This window comes from Toxotes jaculatrix, chromosome 17 (assembly GCF_017976425.1).
Source record: "Toxotes jaculatrix isolate fToxJac2 chromosome 17, fToxJac2.pri, whole genome shotgun sequence".
Taxonomy (NCBI): Eukaryota; Metazoa; Chordata; class Actinopteri; family Toxotidae; genus Toxotes; species Toxotes jaculatrix.
The window spans coordinates 1,798,815-1,812,707 of record NC_054410.1 but is presented as its reverse complement, the minus strand read 5'-3'; the positions used below and the strand labels follow the sequence as shown (position 1 = coordinate 1,812,707).

The 13,893-nt window shown below is 45.4% G+C and overlaps 1 protein-coding gene across 1 annotated transcript in view; it reads right to left on the bottom strand.

Annotated features, from left to right (window-relative positions):
- syne2b (spectrin repeat containing, nuclear envelope 2b) overlaps positions 1–13,893 on the bottom strand; it is a 108,940-nt gene that overhangs the window by 53,290 nt on the left and 41,757 nt on the right. The window contains exons 58-68 of the mRNA XM_041061260.1: positions 8,645–13,835; positions 7,149–8,578; positions 6,338–6,568; positions 6,039–6,194; positions 5,541–5,782; positions 3,325–5,386; positions 2,856–3,190; positions 2,617–2,761; positions 2,209–2,409; positions 1,744–2,003; positions 1,358–1,517 (exon numbers count right to left, since the gene is read on the bottom strand). Of these exons, the coding sequence (XP_040917194.1) occupies positions 1,358–1,517; positions 1,744–2,003; positions 2,209–2,409; positions 2,617–2,761; positions 2,856–3,190; positions 3,325–5,386; positions 5,541–5,782; positions 6,039–6,194; positions 6,338–6,568; positions 7,149–8,578; positions 8,645–13,835 (10,413 nt within the window). The remainder of the gene's footprint in view (positions 1–1,357; positions 1,518–1,743; positions 2,004–2,208; positions 2,410–2,616; positions 2,762–2,855; positions 3,191–3,324; positions 5,387–5,540; positions 5,783–6,038; positions 6,195–6,337; positions 6,569–7,148; positions 8,579–8,644; positions 13,836–13,893) is intronic.

Here is a 13,893-nt window from a genome sequence, read left to right as displayed (position 1 = left end):
TGTGTGTGTGTTCTTGTGCATCTATCTTTGTGAGGACCGATTTGTGTTTTGAGAGCGAGGCCGTTTCTAAAAGTTAGATTGTTTCAGTAAGCCACAGTATTTTCACAGTTCACAGTTTTTGAATAGAGAAAACAGTTTTGGAAAGTGAGAACATTTTTACAAACCGAGGACACTTTGTCAGGTCCTCACTCCTTCAAAGGCCTGTTTGGTTTAAGGGTTAAGGTTTAGGACTGGGCTCAGATTTAGGGGATAGGGAATGTATTATGTGCTGAGGGTCCTCACAAGTACAGAAGAACAAATGCATGTGTGTGTCTATGGAGTGACTTGGCTACAAAGGCCACCTGGAAGATCCACTTACAACAGTGAACAAAAGGTGTCTGGTACAAGAGGGGGAGTCGGGATGGTGGGAGCGATGAGGGGAGATGTGGTGCGATGGAGGGGGGGGTGTCCAGGTCTTTCATCAGCTCAGACCTTCTCCGAGGGGGAGGGATGTGTGTGTGTGTGTGTGTGTGTGTGTGTGTGTGTGTGTGTGTGTGTGTGTGTGTGTGTGTGGGCAGAGAGAGCTGGAGTGGATGGGGAGATGTTGGCCTCTGCTCAGGTTTTGGGACAAAGGGCAGAGTGATTCTCTGGGCTGGTGGGTTGACAGACGTGAACACTGAACACCAAACAGCCTCTGGGCCCGAGGCCAAGCCAACGGTTAGATGTTTCATATTTATCGGACACTTGTACCACACAGTTAACGGCCTCTCTGTCTACATTCAGCCGGAACTTTCTAAATCATTAGACCTACAGATTTCTGCCTTGTGAATTAATGCATCAATGAATAATTAGATTTTGTCCATCCTTTTTGACCAGATTTTTTTTAATATTCTGTGTAAATACTAAAACTAAAACCTATGCATAGTTGTCATTTACTTATTTACAGTATTTGTTGAGTTTGTTGAGACTACCCACTGAATGCAATGTTTATTAGACTGTCATAATGTTTCATGAGGTTTCTCGCTGAGTGTTAAGACAAGTGTGTCTCACGCGCTCTTTGTAAAAATAGCTGCAGTGAGCACAAATGCATCATTGTGTTTTCAGTTCAGTTGATCAAACTGTCTTGTCTCATTAGAGACCCATTATTTACAATCCACTGGTCAGGAGGGAGGAGAGGAACTCGAACGTTGAGCACACTGTCGTGTGCTGTTTAAATCAGAGGTTCTCCACCTGGAGACACACAGAAGTCCCTCGAACGACAGGGGAATCGCTTGGTTAGTGAGAAAAGCACATCACATTTTTGAGTCCAATGGCGACACCAAGAAAGAAGGTGTGATGTAACCTTCATGAACACTAGTTAAGCAGAGGGGTGTCTCACCTGTAGCTCCTGCGTGCTGCTGCTCTGCTCCATCTCAGACAGAAGACCATCTGCAGCTTCCAGCCAAACCTGGATGCCCTGCAGCTCCTCCCGAACCTTTTCTCTCTCCTCCATCTCCATCCTGGCCACCTCCAAACCCTCGCTGCTCTTCTGCTTCACACTGTGGAAACGCAAAAACACGTACGTCAAGCAACAATAGTTAAAAAAAGAGTCTTACCTTGAATCCATGAAAGCAGGAGTTTACACTGAGAAACACATCCACCGTTAAACTGCAAGCACAGAGCCTCACAGCAGTTTAGTGACCAGTCAATGGAATTTCAAACATAGACCTTCACCAGAACGGATCAGCAACAGCGATGTAAAGAAAGTCACGGACAACACTTCACCTGCTGTATCGGGCCTGCATCGCCTGCAGCTGCTGACAGAGTGGAGTGGGAGGGGCCTGCTCCAGGTGGGCGGGGACACCCAGCAGCCTAGCAGCTCGCAGTTCCAGTGCAGACAGGGAACGATGCTCACAGTCCAGTCTGTCCTGGTACTGTTCCCAGGACTGCAGCAGGTCATGAAGGTCCTCAGTGGAGGCCTTCACCTGTGAGCCATCAGGAAGCTCCGCCTCCACTTGCTCCAGGACGGTAGAGGCCTTCTCCACCTGAGAGGAGGGAATGCACACATCTGAAAATGTATATTTATCTGGGCTGCAATGGAGCAGCACCCTACCTCTTTTAAATCTCTTCTTAAAAGATACGTGTATTGGAGAGCTTGAAAAATGATCCAATTAAAATCCTTTTAACCTGAAGTCAGGGTACATGTAAAGCTGAACTTACAAATATATATGTGTATCTACATCTACTTACACTGTTGATGATTTCACTCCATCCTGTGATCCTCTGTTTACTACGAGCTGCCAGCTCCTGCATGCAGCGCTGCAGCCTTGATAACCGTCTCAAGAGAGCGGTCACGGTGGCCTCCCTGCCCCCACGACAGCTCTGCTCTGGGCACCACTCCTTCAGCTCCTCCAGACGTCTCAGCAATGACTCCATCTCCTCAGACAGAGCCTGCACAAGGAAGGGTCATGTGAAGGGTCAAATGAAGATTTAATGGTGAGGAGCAAAGATGATCAATCAAAAACTTTCACAGGAAAAGGAAATTTAAAAAAATCTAGGTCTAATTTTTCTTGAATGCATTTTTTTTTTTACATAACTTATTTACAAAATACGAGGCCCTGGACAGTCAGCTTTGTAGAGACGAGGTGTGTTACATACTCTGAGCTTTGCCTCCTGATCAGTGCAGTCTGAGAGACAGGTGACTTTTTGAGAGATAAACTGTAATAGGCCGTCCTCTGCACTCTTCACACTCTGGATGATTTCATCTTGGCACTTGATGTAATTCCTGTGACACTCTGCACATCTGAAAGAGAGAAATTTGTTAAGAATTCGTTTTGGCATCTATAAGACTTCAGTCCAGAGCTGAAGAATCAGACTTTTATCTGCGAGCCTCGTACCTGCTGAGACACTCCAGCTGGACATGGCCCTTTGCCTGGAGAGTGGACATCCGCACCAGGAGCCGGCTCAGAATATTCTCCTGAAGCTGCTCCACTTTCACGGGGGACAGGCAGGGATGCAGAGGAAACTGGCTCTGGAGCTGCTCCACATTTGTCTGGAACTGCTGCTGCAGTGCAACCAGAGCCTTCTGCGTCTCCTCCAGCCTTTCAGAACAGAGTCCAGCAGAGCCCTGCAGTGGCAGCAGAGAGACCTCGATGTCCCTCAGGAACTGCACTGCTTTTTTAACAGCACAGGTGTAGCTCCTCAAAGACTCTCTGGCCTGGAAGATGCTTTCCTAAAATATAAAAAATAAATTTTTTAAGCTACACACTGTAATCATTCTAGGGCTATAGCATTCTGTCCAGTTTTCATTCAACTTGTCAGACACAGAATAATACAGTATTAACTCTGATGAACAATGCAACTTGCCATTTTTGAGTCACATTCGCTGAGGACTGCATTCTTCAAGACCATCAGATCTTGGGATCTACTTCCTTTTCCCTTCTTTTGCTCTAGAATGTCCAGTGCTCTCAGTCTCGACTCTACCGTCTTTTTCACAGACATGATTCTCTGGTATTCTTTGTTTATCACTGTTTCATTTGGCTCCAACACGGTGGGCTCCTGCAGCTCCTGCTGCATCTTCAAGAGGAAGGTCTGAGTGGATTTCCTCTCTGATTCAAGGTCCAGTTCCTTCAACAGGTCCCACTCGATGATGCTGAGGTTGTTGTATAGCGTAATCTCCCAGGTGTCGAGGCTCTCCTCGTTTTGCTTGAGTCTCTGTCGTTCTACGGTCAGCTGAGAGGGGTAGAGATCAGCAGAGATAATCTGAAGTTTGGAGTGAGCCTCCTCACACAAATACTTTATCAGAGGAAACTGGACGAGGAGGGTCTGACAGACTTTGTACTTCTGCTCCAGCTCCTTGCTGTCTTCTTTAGTCTGGCGGACCTGCTCCTGAACAGTCTCCCTGAGGTCCTCCACACGCTGCCTCATGTTCAGGTACCTTTCATGATCTCTGGCTTTCATTTCCAGGGTAACCATTTTGCGGTGAAGTTCAGAAATGACCGAGTGCAGTTCCCTTGTCTTTTCCTGGGGAATCCAGGGTTGCAGGAGGTCAATGTGGGACTTATGCTCCAAAATCATGTGTTTGAAAGGCTGCAAAGCTTGCAGGGATTCTCTTGTGATGGGAAACCTGTGTCTGCTGAGATCCACTAACATCTGCCTCAGGCTTTTTTCAGTGGTGACCAGGTTTTTCTTGTTTGAATCTATAGTCTGGATGAGTTCATCCAGGTCCTGTTTGTTGGCCTTTTCATAGCTACGAATGGCTCTGATGTCATCCTGGAGATTAGTGAGCTTATCAAACAGCTGACAGTTCTCTGTGATGCTGAGTTCAGAGGAAATGTCTTTACTCTTTATTAAAAGAGCCTCGCAGACCGCAGCCTGCTTATCAGTCTCTGCCAGGGTCTCCTGAATCTGACGAACTCTGCGATCAAGTTCGGCTGGGCTTCTGAACTCAGTGTCCGCGCTCCTGGAGGCCTCTCTGTGCAGATGAGCCACAACCCAGGAATCTAGATCGGCAATCTGCTCTGACAGCTTTTCTCTTGTCTGCAGTCCTGACTCTATCTCTCTCACAGCCTTGGCTAGCTTATCAGTGGTGGACTTTGAGAGCTGTTCAAGGGATTCCAGAGAAGTGCGAACCATGGGCACTTCCTCGGCCTGGTCCAGCTGTGGAAGGAGCTCCGTCACCTCCTCTACCAGTGACTCCAGTTGGCCCTGTTTGGCCATCACCTCAGACTGCAGCTTCTTCAGATCTCGGAGCTGACGGTGAACCTCTTCAGGGAGGAGCGCCACACTCCTCCTCCTGCCCTCAATGTCACTCTCTGTCTGCTTAGCCCAGGCAAGGCCATCCCTCATCACCATGATAATTTTCTCCATGATAGGGTTGCTGCTGATTTGGGTTTGCGTGGACAGTAATTCCTCTGTGTGGCTAAGTTTGTCTTTGACCGTCTGGAGCCCCTGTTGTATGTCTTTTCTTTCCTTCTCCCACCGTGAGCTGAGCAGCAGAGCCTCTGAAAGCTGCTGCAAATGGAGGTATTTCTGCTGAGCAGCTTTAACCTCCGCATTTGCTTCCATCAACTGCTGCGCTTTCTCACAATTCCACTGATTATCTGAAGGAGACTTGAGCTCAAGCTCTTTGTTAATTGTTTCCAAGTGCTCCTGTAGACCCAATATCTCTGACTGAAGGCTGCTGGTCTCCTGAGAATGGACATTTGCATGATGAAGGGTCCTCTCCACAGCTCTCTCCAGGCCTCTCCACTTCTCCTGAAGGTTCTTCTGCTCAGTCTGTGCCGTTGCTTGCTCAGACTGGCTGAGATGGGGACACAGCGTAGTATAGATCACAAGCAAATCCCCAAGTACAGTCCTGTTCTCCTCCATACTTCTCTGCACGGAGCGTAGTTGCTCTGCTTCCTTGGAGCTGCTCTGCTGTGGGGACCTGAAAGAAAAACATTGAAGTCTACACATCATGTGTTTGGCATTTGGGTGGTTACAACAGATTGTACAGGATATACTGTAGTTATGAAAGGATCCACAATCCATATCTCTTCATACATCTTTAGGTTTATGTTACATTCTTTGTTCAGACTCACATTTTCACAGCGTCTAGTTCTGCTGTCTGTCTCTCCATTGTGGTCTTGGCTGTTTGGGTCTGTCTGCAGTAATCATTCACAAGCTGCAGATGGGCCTCTTTGCTCTGGATGACAGCAGCTGCATCCTGAGCAGCAGTGCTCCACTGATCCTCCACATGCTCCAGTGTGTCCCTGTTCTCAGAATCAGCTCCTCTCAGCTGGGGGAGTAGTGACACCTGGGCCTGGGCAGTCTCTCTGCACTGCTGTACTCCGCAAACACAGAGACCATTATTCAAAGCCTGTATTTTTAATGCGAATGTTTACTGAGATTATCTAATTATTACTAAACACAAGCAACACAGTTACTGCACAATTATTTTGGCAAATGTGTACTGTTTTTTGATTTCCGTCTTTTGGCTAGTACAGATATCATTAAAGATTCCCAATCCTGGAGGCACTTGGCCTTATTACCAACTCCTTATAATCCAACTCCACCAACCATACAGGCTGTCATCTCACCTGAGCCTCCTCCACCTGCCAGGCCATGGCTGTTGGGCTGAGCTCAGCCCGGCGATTCTTGCAGCTCAAGACTTCAGATACCAGCCTGCTGAGACAATCTTCCATATCCCTGGTGGATGTAATCAGAGTCTCTGGAGCATCCTCCATTGATTTACCCTTGAGACAAAGAGAAACAACAGGTAGGATGTAAATCAGACAAAATTACATGACAATAACGAGCTATGTTCTGACCATTCTAACTTGGGTGACTCCTTGTGGTAGCATCAAAAAGACACTACTGCAGACAGTAATCATAATACCTCAATGAGTTGCCTGTTGGGTCCTGCCACTGCGAGCAGCTGTATCTCTGTGAAGACGTTGCTCAGGGCAAAGCTTTCTGGTGCCTTCAGAACCAGTTTCTTCACAATACTTTCCTCTGTTTTGTTGTCCTGAACAGGTAATCCTTCCACCTCAGTGACTTCATCCAGGGTAACGTCAGGTGACGCTTGCACTGACACAGATGATATCTTGTCAACGCTGTACACCTGCTCCTATTGTAGACACCAAATACCGGTATTAAAGATTCTGACATGCAGTTGTATACTGTTTCAGTCAAGCTAAGAAAAAAACTCATTGTCACTGTCTCTTATTGTGAATCAAGTCTGTCCCATTTGAATCATAACTTTGTCCTTCTCTCTGAAAGTGCATCAGGTGTACTCTCTATGGCTTGCAGGATAATGATATCATATATGGGATAGGTCACATTCCTACCCTGAGGCGCAGAAACCTTTGGTAGCACAGGTAATAAATGTCTCAGGGATTATGTTCTTGTGCTTTGCATGTAATGCTAATGAAACGTAGCCGTGTTCAGCCCCAAATATTGAGTAAATATCTTTTGAAACTTGGAGGCTTATTGAGAAGCTCTAAAGATAAATTGACAAGTCATAAATGAATCTCGAAAGAATGTTAGCAAACAAGCGCAGACATGTATATGCAGGAGACTGAGCATAACAGAGAACATTCGTATATGAATTACCTGGAGCAAGAAAACCACATTTATCCTCTTTCCCCTGGATATTGTTTTTTATAGTTTTACTCTAAGAAAGCAGATCAGTGCCCCTCATGTCCTACCTGTGGCAAACCAAAGTCCTGAAGCCTCACTTCGCCAGTGGTGGCTGCTGTGGCTGTTGGGAGTGCAGCATTTTGCAGATCTGCTTTGACCATCGTGTCCCTCTGTTGCTCCTGAAGCGACTGCTTCTCCTCCTCCTCCTGTTCTTCTTCTGTCTTGTTTGTTGCGTCTGTTGTGTGTCTGTCTGTTTGGGTTTCACGGGTCACACCGACCCCAGGTAGAGATTCAGTATGGCTGTCTTGCACTTCTTCCCTGGTCATCTCAACTGTAGACTTGTCAGGCTGAACATCTGTGGTAGTCATATCCTTGCTTTCTTCAACTGTCTGAAACTGGATACTCGATTCGATCCTTGGTTCTTTTTCTGTCGTGACAGTTTTCTGTTCAGGGACACTCATGTGGATTTCTCCCTTTTCAACAGATTCTGCATCCTGGCTCTTGGGTATATCGTGCATTTCATGCTTCGACACTTGCCCATGTTTTTCTTGGACACCAGGATCCTTGATGTCTTTGAGACTTTCCTGTGTGGCTGTGGAGAGTTCTAGCTGAGTGCCAGTTTGGCTTGGTTTGACTCCGTCTTGTTCAGATAAGTTTATTTCTACAAATTCTGTCTTTTCCTCATATGGCTGCACTGCTGCAAACACAACAGGTGCAGGTTGAGTGGAGTCACTCTGAGTCACAGTCTCTTGTCTTTCAGTGCAGATTTGCTGCACTTCGACTCTTGTCTTAACTGCAGCCGTCTCACTGTGAATGTCAGCCGCAGTCTGATCTTCGTTTTCTGGCAATGTTTCGCACTGTATCCTAGTTTGATCTATTTCTGTCCTTGGTTCCTTGGTTATCATGACAGAAATGTTTTCATCCTTCACTTGATCTGTTGGTACATTCAGCTGTAATTCATACACATCAGCCTGTGTGGAGACTTTTTCCATTCTGTCAGACTTTTCATGAAGGACCTTGGTTGGATCATCCATGGCATATTTCTCGACCTTCACTTCTCCCATGGTCATCTCAATAGCAGTCTGTTCTGGCTGAACATCAGCAGAGGTCTTCTCACTGTGAATGTCAGCTGTAGCCTTATCTTTGTTTTGTGGCTCTGCTTCACACTGGGTTTGAGCTCTATCTATCCTTGGCTCTTTTGCTGTCATGACAAATGCGTTTTCAAGTTCCTCAAGACCGGTCGGTATATCAGGTTGTAAAACACGTACTTCGCGCTCCATGTGGATTTTCTCCGTCTTAACAGACTCTTCATCCAGGCTCTTGGGTACATCGTGCGAACCAAGTGTTGACACTTCAGGATGCCCTTCTTGGACTCCATATTCCCTTACATCTGTAGGTCTATCCTGTGTGGTTTTCAGGAGCTCTATCTTAGTTTCAGTTTGGCTCGGTTTTTCTATGTCTTGCTCATATAAGCTTATTTCTATAAATTCTGTCCCTAAAGAGTCCCTTTGAGCCACATTGTCCTGACATTCAGTACTGCTTTCTTGCACCTTTACTTTAGTCATCTCAGCTGCATTTTTCTCTGGCTTAGCATCAGAAGCAGTCTCATCTTTGTTTTCCAGCACCTCTTCACTTTGGATACTTGTTTGAACAGTATCTATTGTTGGCTCTTTTGCTGTTGTGACAGATGTGCTTTCATGCTCCTCTGGAGTGGTCTGTATCTCTAGTTGCAGAACACGCACTTCAGGCCCCATGAGGATTTTCTCCATCGTAACAGACTTTTCATCCAAGCTTTTGGGTGCTTCGTTCATGCCATGTCTCAACAGCGTAGGATGCTGTTCTTGGACACCATGTTCCTTAACCACTTTTGGTGTTTCATCTGTGGTTATCTGAGTCTCAGTTTGGCTTGGTTTAACAATATCTTGCTCAGATATACTTATTTCTATAAATTCTGTCTCATGAGGTTCTAATGTTTCAGAAGAAGGAGAAGTGAGCTGAGCAGACTCCCTTTGAGCCACATTGTCTGGACATTCAGTACTGCTTTCCCTCTCTTTTATAATGATCATCTCAACTGCATCCTTCTCTGGTGTAACATCAGCAGAAGTTACATCTTTACCTTCTGACATTTTTTCGCTCTGGACACTGGTTTCAACAATATCGATGTTTGGCTTCTTTGCTATTGTGATGTATGTGTTTTCAGTCTCCTCTGGACTGGTTGGTACATCCTGTTGTAGAGTGCGCACTTCAGGCCCCATAGAGATTTGTACAGACTTTTCACCCAGGCTCTCTGGGATGTCTTGCATGGCTTGTGTAGACACTTCAGTTTGCTCTCCTTCCTGTTTGGTTTCCAAAGGCTCCAACTGAATCAAAGTTTGGTTTTCTTTTTGGACACCGTGTTCCTTGTCTTCTTTGGATCTTTCCTCTGAGGAATCCACAGACTTAAGCTGACTCACAGATTCAATTACATTCATTATTTCTGGGCTTATTCCTGCCACTTCTGTCTCCACCTCATGAGGCCGCACCACTGAAGCAGAGGCAGGTTGACTCTCAGCTACAGTCTCTGCCTCTGGCTGAATTGGCTTTATCTCACATGTCTGGGTAACTCCTATGTCAGGCATATCGAGGACCAGGTATCTCTTCTGAATCTCTGGTGTGTTTTTCCATAACTTGTTGATGTAATCTGCTCCATGTGGTGTGTCTGTAGGCTTGGAAGAGAGGAGTGGTCGTGTTTGAGGGGCTTCACCCAGGCCGCTTTCTGTATACTGGGTAATGCTTTCTTCCAGGGCCTTTATGGATGTGTCTGTCGGCTCCTGTAACTCTGTAGGTTTAGGCAGGGTAACTGAAATGGCAGCTTCCAGAGGTTCAGCAGGAGGAGATGAAGAACAAGTATCCACTTGTTCTTCATGTGGGTGAGTATCAGCTGTCTGTACAAAAACCTCAGATGTGTCAAGAATGACTGTGGTCACTTTCTTTCCTGGAAGCTCTTGAATGGCATCAGTGCCACTAACCTGAACAGTAATCTTCTCACATACTGGACTGACGTCCTGTACAGTAGTTAGATTCTCCTCTGCACTTTCCGTTCTTTGAGGCACGGTTGATTTAACATCCTTGACTGGAGACTTGACATCACTAACAATGTCAGTTTTCTGACTCTTGATCTGTGGTGCTTGTATCTGTTGTGAGGCATTTTCCAGAATAGGTATGGTCACTGGAGCCATGGCAGTCACAGGACTCTCTGACTCTTTCTTAGTTTGTTCAGGCTCCGTATGAGCAGTTCTACTAGAGACAGCAAATGTCTGTGATGTTTCAGACAGCTCTGGAGTCGGACTCTTTGACTGTCTCCTAGTTGGTACAAGTTTAGTTTCTTCCACAAGTACAGTATCAGCCTGCCCCGTGATCACCTCTAAAGTTGTGGCAGGTTTCACACTGTCAAGTTCTTTCTGAGTATCTTCAGCCTCTACAACAGCAGCTCTTTCAAGGGCAGAGACCGCCTCTGTACAAACTTCAACATTGTTTGACTTTCTTCTGGTTGATATGAGTTTAGTTTTTTCCACAATATCAGCATCCATTTGTTCTGTGGAAGGCAATTCTGACCTCTGTTGGTCAGGTTCCTTCTTTGTCTGAATCTGCTTCTGCTTAGCAAGTTCTAGGGAAACAGTAATTTCAGCTGTTGTTGTGACCTCCTCTGGAGTTGAAGATGGCTTCTGACTGTCAGGTTCTTCCTTGGTACTGGTCAGCTCCGTGGTGGTGAGTTCTGGAGAAAGTTTCAGACCCTTTGACTTTCTTTTGGTTGGTGAGAGCTTTCCTTTTTCCCCAACAGCAATGTCAGTTGGCAAGACCTCCTCTGGAGTTGAAGATGGCTTCTGACTGTCAGGCTCCTCCTTAGTCTTTATAATTTCCTTGGTTGCGAGTTCTGGAGAAAGTTTCAGACCCTTTGACTTTCTTTTGGTTGGTGAAAGCTTTCCTTTTTCCACAACAGTAATTTCAGCTGTTGTTGTGACCTCCTCTGGTATTGAAGATGGCTTCTGACTGTCAGGCTCTTCCTTGGTACTGGTCAGCTCTGTGGTGGTGAGTTCTGGGGAAAGTTTAAGACCCTTTGACTTTCTTTTGGTTGGTGAGAGCTTTCCTTTTTCCACAACAGTAATTTCAACTGTTGTTGTGACCTCCTCTGGTATTGAAGATGGCTTCTGACTGTCAGGCTCCTCCTTGGTACTGGTCAGCTCTGTAGTAGCGAGCTCTGGAGAAAGTTTCAGACCCTTCGACTTTCTTTTGGTTGGTGAGAGCTTTCCTTTTTCCCCAACAGCAATGTCAGTTGGCAAGACCTCCTCTGGAGTTGAAGATGGCTTCTGACTGTCAGGCTCTTCCTTGGTACTGGTCAGCTCTGTGGTGGTGAGTTCTGGGGAAAGTTTAAGACCCTTCGACTTTCTTTTGGTTGGTGAGAGCTTTCCTTTTTCCACAACAGTAATTTCAGTTGTTTTTGTAACCTCCTCTGGAGTTGAAGATGGCTTCTGACTGTCAGGACCTTCCTTTGACTTCCTCCTTGTTGGTATAACCTTAGTTTCTTCCACAGTAGCAGCTTCAGTTATCTGACTCTGTGGCATTTCCACAGTCTGTGTTTCCTCCTTGTGCGAAAGTTCTGGAGAAACTTTTGGACTCTTTGACTTTCTTGTGGTTGGTGAGACCTTACCTTCTTCCACATTAGTAGAGTCAGTTTCTCCCATGACTGCCTGTGCAGTTGAAGCAGTCTTCCCACTTTCAAGTTCTTTTCTAGTTTCGTTAGATTCCACATTAGTAGTCCCACCAGTAACAGACACAGACTCTAAAGCTGTGCTAACTTCAAAACTTTTTGACTTCCTTCTGGTTGCTATTAGCTTTGTTTCCTTTGAGAGAGCCTCAGATTGCTCTAAAGACTTTTGTCTGCCAGGCTCTTTTACAATCTCTGCCACATCCTTGGTGGCCAGTTCTGGGGGAATTTTCAGACCCTTTGACTTTCTTTTTGTTGGTGAAAGCTTACCTTTTGTCACAACAGTACTCTCAATTGGTCTTGTGTCTACATCTGGAGTTGGGGACTTTTGATCATCGAGTTCTTTCTTATTTTGTTCAGGCTCCACATCAGGTGATCTAACATGGCCAAAAACTATCTCAGAAGTTTTAGCAAGGTCACCACTCTTTGACTTTCTTCTGGTTGGGACAAGCTTTGTTTCTTCAATAACATTTTTATCTTGTTCACTGGAACTCAAAGAAGATTTTTGACCTTCAGGCTCTTCCGTTATCTGCTGTTCCCCATTGTCAGCAATTTTAAGAGGAAGTTCTGTACTCTTTGACTTTCTCCTGGGTGGTAACAACTTACTTTTTTCCACAACAGCAGTTTCAGCTTGCCCTATAACAAACTCTAGGTCTGTGGGATACTTTTCAGGTTCTTGTTTTGTTTCCTTAGGTTCCACACCAGTAATTATATCAAGAGGAGACACTTGCTCTGGAACTGTGGAACCCTCAAGACCTTCTGACTCCCTTCTGGTTGGTATAACTTCTTCCACACCAGCATTTTCAGTTTGTTCCCTCAAACTCAAACCAGACAGCTGACTTTCGGATTCTCCCTTCATTTGTGCTGGCTGTTGGTCAGTATGTTTTTGAGGAAGGTTTGAACTCTTTGACTTTCGCTTTGGTGGAAAAACCTCAGTTTGTTCCGAAACAGCAAATTCAGGTGGCCCTGGAACAAACTCTGTGGTTGGAGACTTCTCAGGTTCTTTAACCACACATGTAGATCTTTCAGCTGCTGGCAGTGGCTCTGGAGCCGTGGAAACATCAAGACTCTTTGACTTTCTTCTGGTTGGTATAGCCTTAGTTTCTGCCACAGAAGCAGCTTCAGTTTGCTCCTTGGATCTCAGAGATATCTGGCTGTCAGACTTTTCCATGGTCTTTGTTTCCTCCTTGTAAGAAAGTTGTGGGGACATTTTTGGACTCTTTGACTTTCTTTTGCTTGGTGAGAGCTTACTTTCATCCACAATAGCAGTTTCAGTTGTCTCTGCGATCACCCGTGCAGTTGAAGAAGTCTTCTCATTCTCAGGTTCTTTCTTAATTTCTTCAAGCTCTGCATAATACTCAGTAGTTATACCCTGGGCAGTGACTGGCTCTGAAGTCACTGCATCTAGAATAATGGCTTCTATTTGCTTTGTTTCCTCCACCTTCTTCTGGACACTCTGTGAATCAGAGGTCGAAGCTTTGGACTTTCTTCTGGATGGTACAGGTGTAGTTTCCCCACCAACAACAGGTGCAGCCTTTTCAGTGATCTTCTGGATCAGTATAAGTTCCTCAGCGGCAGGTTTAATTTCCTCAGTTGTGACATCTAGCTTTGTACTTTCAAACTGTGCCTCTTGAGAGGTGCTGTGACTTTGTTTTGAGATAGATTCTGAAACGTATGTTGGGCTCTGAGTTTTCTCTTTTGTTGTTTCAGTTGTGGTTTGAGTCTCATCAATAGTTTTTGCATCTTCCATGACTGCTGTCACATCAGTCTTTAATGTTTTAGGCTCAGTTGACATGGCCTCAGCTGAAACTGACAGTTTACTTTCAACAGATGTAGATTCTTCTTTTAATGGAATGTTTTTTTGTAGTTTAACTTGGTGTTTTTTCTCAGGTGAGTGCTTGTTTTTTCGTGGTGGTGCCACTACAGAGGTCTTCATCTCCTCTAGACTAACAGACAGGACGTCAGAGGACTGAATGTCATGCAGTTTTGGTTTCTTCCGTTCATCAAGCTCCTTGATGAATGGATAAAAATGGCATTAATTACTACAAAATTACTTCACATCTTTTAAA